This window comes from Pediculus humanus, genomic scaffold, assembly GCF_000006295.1.
Source record: "Pediculus humanus corporis 1103172108249 genomic scaffold, whole genome shotgun sequence".
NCBI lineage: Eukaryota > Metazoa > Arthropoda > Insecta > Psocodea > Pediculidae > Pediculus > Pediculus humanus.
In genome coordinates, this window is record NW_002987818.1 from 185532 (window position 1) to 193755 (window position 8224).

Here is an 8224-nt window from a genome sequence, read left to right on the forward strand (position 1 = left end):
AATTGTTGTTAATAATTATTAATTCTATAAAAATTTAGTGAGCAAATTTTTTTACTTACTCAAATATTCACGTATATGTATAAATTTAAATATATATTTATATTAAATATATAAATTTAACATCGTTTTTAATAAAATAATCGTTACCAACTTAATTCACGATGTGTGTAAAAAGTTAATTAATAAAAAAAAAAAAAAAAAAGAAAAAAAAACCATCCAAAAATCATGAAAACCGTTAAACGATTAATTTTGTTGCGTCTTCTGCTTCATTATGATCCGAATGACGTATATCGGTATTACGTGCCACGACCAATAGCAAAAAATTTATTGAATGGGATAATTTTCAGTTTTATTAAAACGATTTTTATTGTTAAAATTCAATTTAATTTCCTTTTATCTGCAATTTAAAAGAATAATCCTTTTTAATAACGAATTGATTTCATCAAATAATCAGTGGTAGAAAAATAAATACGATATTGGACACAATTAAAAACTTAATGTAAATTAAATTTATTTCCGTGAGTTTGCACATCGTTTCAAAATTAATAAATAATTAATTCTATTTTATTAAAGATGGCCTAAGCAAAGTAATTTAAGACTACTTTCTATAATGTGTTTTCTTTTTAACCGAAACAATTATTCTTCGATATATATAATAAAATATGATAAAAAATTTGAAATATACGGTACATTACAAATTATAAATATCAAATTACTTACAAAACTATGAACTATCCCATCTACTTTTTCTGCTTCGCTTTGGCTTATTATTATCCTCTTCTGTGTTTTCAACGTTTTTAGGAACATTTTTATCAAATTGATTTCTCGTGTGCTCCCAAGTGTGATCACTTGATGCTTTAAACTATATTAAAATATTTATTTATCTAATTAATTTTTTTTTCTTTTTCTTCTTCTTAACTTTTAAAAAGTAATTAAAGAAAATTAATATTACTTGAGTTAAATACTGTGATTTAAATGTGGCTTTTATTGCTGACAGTCTATCTGATCCTGGGCCGCATTTTTTTATCAAATCGGCTGTGGTGGTTGACACTGAACTTCCCATACCAGGCCTCTCTCTGAATCCAAGACCGCATCCTCCCACGTTTAACTGTTTTCCTTTTCCACTTTTGAATCTTGATTTTCGGAACCAAGAACTCTGGATAAAAAAAATATTAAAAATCAGGTTTACTAACATGAACAAAATAAAAATTCGGTTAAGTATTTTAACTAATATCGATACCTGAAGTGCAAGATCCATTAAACTTTTTGGAACTTCTTGATTTGCACCTTCTAAATTTCTCACCAAATGTCCTGCAAATTCTTTATCTTGATTTAACACTAAAGTATAAGCATATCCTCTTTCTCCGGCCCGACCTGTTCTTCCGATTCGATGAGTATGAGTGTCTATGTCTCTCGCTATATCATAATTAACGACTGTTTTTATGTGAGGAATGTCTAATCCTCTCGCTAAAATACAAAGGGAATCGTTACGTATTTAATAACTTTCGAATAATTAATTCGTTAATTGTTAATAAATATTTTCCTTTAATTCATACCTGCAACATCGGTGGCCACTAAAATACTGACTTCTTTTTTTTTAAATTGAGTTATTACTTTGTTCCTTTCAATTTGATCCATGTCACCGTGAAGTAATAATACGTCAAATTCTTTTAGCTTCAAGTTGTTTGCCACTTCTTCGGCATTAACCTATTTCGAAAAAAAAAAAATTGTATTTAAAAATATATATTTAAGTTAAATAAAGGATTATAAATAAATAAAAAAGTATTAACTGACTTTTTTTGTGACAAAAATTAGTAAGCTACCATTAGATAAAAATTCAACAATATGACTTGTAAGCCACATAAATTTTGCTGCTTGATTAGGTAAAATGAGGACATTTTGAATGACGTCTTCGTTTGCTTCCCCTACGTCACCTTGTACGATTCTAATCGGATCCGTTAAAACAACGCGAGCCAAACGTTCTACCTTTTTTTTGAAAGTGGCCGAAAATAATAATGTTTGTCTATCGGGACGAACGTGATTACAGATTGATCTTACTTGCGGTTCTAAAAAAAAATTAAAAGCACACTTAATAAATATAAAAAAATATATATAAAAAAAAAAAAAATCATTTTATTTTTATTTTACCGAAACCCATGTCAAACATTCTGTCTGCTTCATCCAAAACTAAAAATGTAACTCTTTTCAAATTAGTAGCTTTCATTTTGATAAGATCGATCATTCGGCCAGGAGTAGCAACTACTATTTCTGCACCATTTTCAAGTGCTTTGGATTGTTCCCATTTACTTCCACCTCCATAACAACAAATAACTTGAATATTATAAACTTTTCCAAATTTTTTTGCTTCAGAATATATCTATAATTTTTACAAAGTCATAAATAAAGCTCAACCTCGAAAACAAAGGTTTCAATATATAATTAAAATTTAAAAAAATTGCCTGTTGAGATAATTCTCGAGTAGGAGCTAAAATTAATCCAATGGGACCATCTCCAGGTTTTAATTCTTTTTGATCCATTATGTGAATAAGCATTGGCCAAACAAAAGCAGCCGTTTTTCCTAAAAAAAAAAAAAAAAAAAAAAAAAAACATGGATTATATACAAAAGTTAAAACTATCATAAAATAATCGAAAATATTCTTAAATGATGATTTCATCTTAAAAATAACATATTTGATAATAAAAGTAATAAGCATACCACTTCCAGTTTTGGCAATACCAATAATATCTCTTCCACTTAAAGCAGCAGGTACAGCCTGGGCTTGAATCGGTGTTGGAGTGGTGTACTCAGACTTTCTAATTACTTTCATCAATGCTTCATCAAATCCGAAATAAGCAAAACCTACAACAGGATGAGGTGGCTGTGGACCAGTGACCTTAAATAAAATTAATATTTTTATAAATGTGTTTTCAATAAATACTGTTAATTCATTCAACAATTGTTTTTCACTGCAAACCTTAATTCCCAATGTTTTTCTTAATTCTTCAACTTTAGACTTGCTTAAATTTGCTACATCGTCATGTACAACATAAAAATTTTTTTCAAAATCTTGATATTCTATGCATGAGTGATCAATAGGAGGAAGTGGATCAATATCTTTATTTTTTGCTGGTGGTATAGGATTTCCATCTTCATCATATTCTAATTCAATATCTGAATCCTCATTTTGAACACCTGCTAATGGATTTTCTTCCATGTACCTAAAATTTATTTTTAACGAGATTAATATTTCTCAGTCATGAAGTGCCTAGTAAAATATTTTTCGTAATTTTTCAAAAATATAAAAGGAGTCTTTAATTTTTTTTTTTTGAAGAAATATAACCAGACTATGAAAATAAAATAATACTTTTACAGAATAATATTATGTAGAAATCTAGTATTATAAGAAAAAAAAAAAGATTTAAGATAGTATTAAATTTATCTACAATCAGAAAATCAATAGGTAAATTATTTTAAACTTTGTACTACTATACTAAAAACTACAGAGAAAAAAAATTTTAATGAAAAATCAATTACTACAAAAAATATTTTAAAAAAATATGTTTAAAACACTTAAAGCAAACCTGTAATAAGATTCTTCGTCATCCTCTGCATCAATATCATCCCTAAAACCTTTATTGTTGTCTCCTTTTTCATTCATTTCTGCATTTCTTTCAGCTTTTTTTAAATCTTTTTGGAATTGTTGATCTATGCCTTCCATGAAAGCATCTAAAGGATCTTCCTCTGAATCATCATCATCAACTTTACGAGTGGTAGCATTTTTTTCTTCTAAATATGAAGGACTTCCAGGAGCTTAAAAACAAAAAAAAAACAAGATTACATAAATACATATTTGCATTACATAAATTTTAAACCCAATTTTAAAAAAAATTTTTAACTTACCAGGTATGTATTCTAAAGTGTTGTTCTGGTATGTAAACTCTTCCTCTTCGTCAAAATATTCATCTTCGGTTTTCGCTCTCTTCTTAGGAGCGCCCCAATTCGTCTGACAGCTTAAAGCATTTTGACTAATGGCCATCATTGTCGAGTATCCTTGTTTGCTTAAACCAGTGCCAGTGCTTTTAAATCCAACAGTAGGAGGAGGAATAGCGGCTCCTGCGTGAGGTGAATCATTTTTTGGCAATACAAATCCAGAATAGGAAAACCCAGGTATAATTCCCGTCCCTCCTCGTTTATGGCTCATATTTGCAGAGCGATAATGTTACTTTTTTCAAAATAATTGATATTTACATATATTAATATCTCACATTGACGTCACTTACAGAATTCATAATACCGTGGCAATAGATTAAAGTTACCATTTACAAATTAAAAAAAAAAGTGTAAGAATAATTATTACATAACTACGCTATTGACACGTTGTAAATATTATTTAAATTTTTAAAAGTTTATCAATTTTCTACGCCTTACTCTTTTTTTAATTCACCCTGAAGTTAATGTTCTTGAAATCGGATAAAATTTCTAAAAACAAATCCAAAAAATATACATAAGTTTGTAACCGTCATAGATATATCTTCTGAATATTATATATTAAAGGTGAGAAGTTGCTATAGAAATAATCAATGTTTTTTACACACTCGCACTTTTATCTTTTATTCTTTAAGTATATATTTTACACCTAATATAGAAATGCAATAATAATTAGCGTTTAAAGTAATAAATATATCATTTGTAAAATTATCTAATTTTTTAAATATTATTTACATGACCATATGATAAATATTATGGGAATATGCAACGGCTTAGTACAATATATTAAAATAATTTATACACAATAACTTATTATAAAATTAAGCATTTATTTTTTCATATTTAAAAAATTATTTCAAGATTTTCAAACGTAATAACACATAATAACACAACATCCTTAAGTCTTCAACAACAATATTATTCAATTTCTGATTAATTTAGCTATAAATACCCTAAATTTTATTTGTAGCCGAAAAAAAAAAAAAAATAACCGACTTCATTTAAGTTGTTTTTTGTTATGCCTCCAAATTATTCTATTACAATTTTAAGTAGTTGTAACGAATTTGAAAAAAAAAAAAATTATGAATATTAACATCACCTATTTAAAATGCCAAACTATTTTAAAAGATGTAATTTTATATTTTTTTTTGTCTTATTACTACATTACACTACTTTTTTTTTGCACTATATCGAACAAATCATAAGAAATTTTAGAAGATATTATTATTATTTATTTATTTATTTGATGGAAAAATTAATTTTTTTCGTTCATTTTCATATTTCATTAGTCTTTCTTTATCCTTTTTTTTTAATTTATGCGGGAAAAAATATAAAAAAAAATTTTCTCTTTCTATATATTTACATATATATGCAATCAAAATGAAAAAAAAAAAATAAATAAATAAATCAGAGGCATTTTCTGTGAGCAATATTTAATTAAATTTTTTTTTTTTTTTTTTTAAAGGCGCAAGTAGAAATCAAACTCGGCATTTTTTTTTTTTTTTTCGTTAGAAAAGCGTATAAAATGACATGATTTCTATAAATCTAAAAACAAAAAAAAAATTTATATGACCTTTAAAAAAAACCTTTTGCTCTAAAGGAAAATAACAATCATTCTTTTCAGGTATAAAAAAAAAAAAAAAAATTTTTTTTGGCTTTTTCGTCCCAACTTTTACATAAATTTTTTTTTTTTTTTAAATTCGTTTATTCAAATCCGCATTGAATTGATAAAAATTCAATGCTCTGCCCTTACCCTGTGTGTGCGTGATTAAAATATGTTTTTTTTTTTTTATATATTTTTTTCACTTTTTTATTTCCAATTTAATTTTTTGATGTTAATATCGTTACAAATTCTAGAAAAAATAAATATAAATTGTAGTCCGAGAGCACATATACTAATTATTTATAAATAAACAAAATAATTACCATTGTAGTTAACCATACCATCTCCATCTAAATCTGCTTCTTTTATCATATCATCAACTTCTTCGTCTGAAAGTTTCTCACCTAAATTTGTCATGACATGTCGAAGTTCAATGGATGAAATGAGTCCATCGTTATTTTTATCAAACACCCTAAAAAAATTTTTTCATTTCAATCCAACCTTAAACTTTTTGTCTTTTTTTAAACTTGACACACTTTTTTGATTTATCATCATCATCATCATCATCATCAAAATGTGACGTGATGGACAGATTTAAAAACCTTAATTTTGAATTGCGTGTTCACTTTCTTTTTTTTTTAAATACAAAAAGTTAACTGAAATATTGAATGATTTGGTAATGAAATAATAATAATAATAATAACAATGATGTCGATATGTAAACTACTTGTTGTTGTTTTTTAACATACCTGAATGCTTCTCGAAGTTCTTCTTCACCATCAGCTCCTTTCATTTTTTTTGCCATCATTTGTAAAAATTCATTGAATTCGATTGTACCATTTCCATCTTGATCAACCTCTTTAACCATGTCTCTTAATTCCGTTTCTGAAAAATTTTTCAATTTTTTAAACATTTTATTTAAACATTTTTATTACAAAAAATTATTTTAAAAAATTTTTTGACCGATAAAAAATTACCTTTTTTTTTTTTTTATGTAATAGCGTGATCAAAATACTGAATATTCATTAACATGCAAATATTAAAAGGTTGAAATTTATTTTGTTTTCTTTCTTTCTTTCTTTTTGGATAATAAAAAAAAGTGACCGATCATGACTGACTGCTGGAGAAAGAATGGGGGGGGGGGAAAGAAATTTTTAATAAAAAACCACGTTTTTATATTATTATGAATCATATTTTGATTTTAACGAGAGAAAAATTTTCCCTCATGGTTCAGTAAACTTTTCCTTTTTCATTCTACGCAATCGCCATCGCGTGAATGTAAATTGACTTTTTTTTTTTAAGGGAAACCTGAAAGGCACATTTACATTTTTCTTTTTTTTTTTTTTTTTTTTTTTAATTATTCTAATATTTTATATCCGTTTTTAATGTGTTCAAAACATTTATCACCGCATGAAACTATTTCGAATATAAAAAAAAAAATAAAATATTGTGGAATTTTAATATATTTAATGAGAAAATATTGTTTTAACCACAACGACACAAAAAAAAAATACGATAATGTGAGGAATAAAGGCAGGACCCCCGCACTTCCACACTATTTATATTTGCAACGTACCTGTCGGACGTTGTCCCAAAGATCTCATAACGACTCCTAATTCGGCCATTGTTATTTGTCCATCTTCATCTTTGTCAAAAAGCATAAAAGCTTCTTTAAATTCTGTATATAACAACATTTTATTATTATTATTATTATTATCACTTGTTTTATTTAATTATTTAATAAACTTTATGTACATACCAGCGACTTGTTCCTCCGTAAGACCATATTCAGACTGGAAAAAAAACTTTCACTTACTACTTTTCCTGCATTACAAAATAAATTTTCTTTATTTTTTTATTGTTTTTATCAAAAAAAAAAAAAAAAAAGATCGAAAGTGCTATAATAAAATCTTCCTCTTCTCTCCATAAATAAATAAAATATATATTTTTTTAAAAATATTATTATAAATAATTTAAAATAATAATAATCTTACGCAAGATAATTTAATTTCCGTTCTACACGTCAATTTTCTTAAACGATTATATTCGGTGTTGTAAACTTCATTCCTAGCATCCATCTTTTCTTTTTTTTTTTTTTATAATTAAATTATCAAACGTTTACTCATAAAAATTTATTTAAATATTAAATTTAAAAACTATATCAAATAATAAATCGAAAACTTAACATTAATTAATTTTAAAAAAAACTTTTAGTATTATAACGAGGAAAAAGAAAAAAAAATGTCCCAAATTTTTCTGCAATGCCGTTTTTTATTTTTGGATTTGAATTAGATATCAAAAGAAAATTTTTTGGATTTTTGCCATTATTATAACTGTTTTTGGCGCCTTGAAATAAACCTTTGAATACGTTGTTTATTATTTAGTTTCCTCTTTTATTTTTTTTTTTGTTTATTATCAGACAATTATAATAACAATAATAATGATAAAAAAAAAATCCAGTTACCAGTTTAAGAGAAGAGAAATACGTTATACGACCTGCCGCCATTTTGAAAAAAAAAAAAAGAAATTACAATTGGTACTTACTAAATTAATGGTAACCGTTAAATCGTATTGTTGATTTTTATGTCCTTTTTTTTTTTGCTTTCCTCCAGGTTTGACTGAACCTTGTTTCG

The 8224-nt window shown here is 25.9% G+C and overlaps 2 protein-coding genes across 2 annotated transcripts; both read right to left on the minus strand.

Annotated features, from left to right (window-relative positions):
* Window positions 1-724: 724 nt before the first annotated feature.
* Window positions 725-4202, minus strand: Phum_PHUM467400 (DEAD box ATP-dependent RNA helicase, putative; the record flags this gene model as incomplete). Its single annotated transcript, XM_002430177.1, has 11 exons — window positions 725-862; window positions 953-1156; window positions 1241-1467; window positions 1557-1707; window positions 1795-2066; window positions 2149-2377; window positions 2460-2578; window positions 2717-2894; window positions 2976-3219; window positions 3583-3811; window positions 3902-4202. The coding sequence occupies 11 exons, from the start codon at window positions 4200-4202 to the stop codon at window positions 725-727; spliced, it is 2292 nt and encodes a 763-aa protein (XP_002430222.1).
* A 1607-nt stretch (window positions 4203-5809) lies between these two features.
* On the minus strand, window positions 5810-7669 carry Phum_PHUM467410 (calmodulin-A, putative; the record flags this gene model as incomplete). Its single annotated transcript, XM_002430178.1, has 6 exons — window positions 5810-5841; window positions 5915-6063; window positions 6341-6476; window positions 7168-7269; window positions 7351-7384; window positions 7586-7669. 6 exons carry the CDS (start codon window positions 7667-7669, stop codon window positions 5810-5812), a joined length of 537 nt encoding a protein of 178 aa, XP_002430223.1.
* Between the last annotated feature and the right edge of the window lie 555 nt (window positions 7670-8224).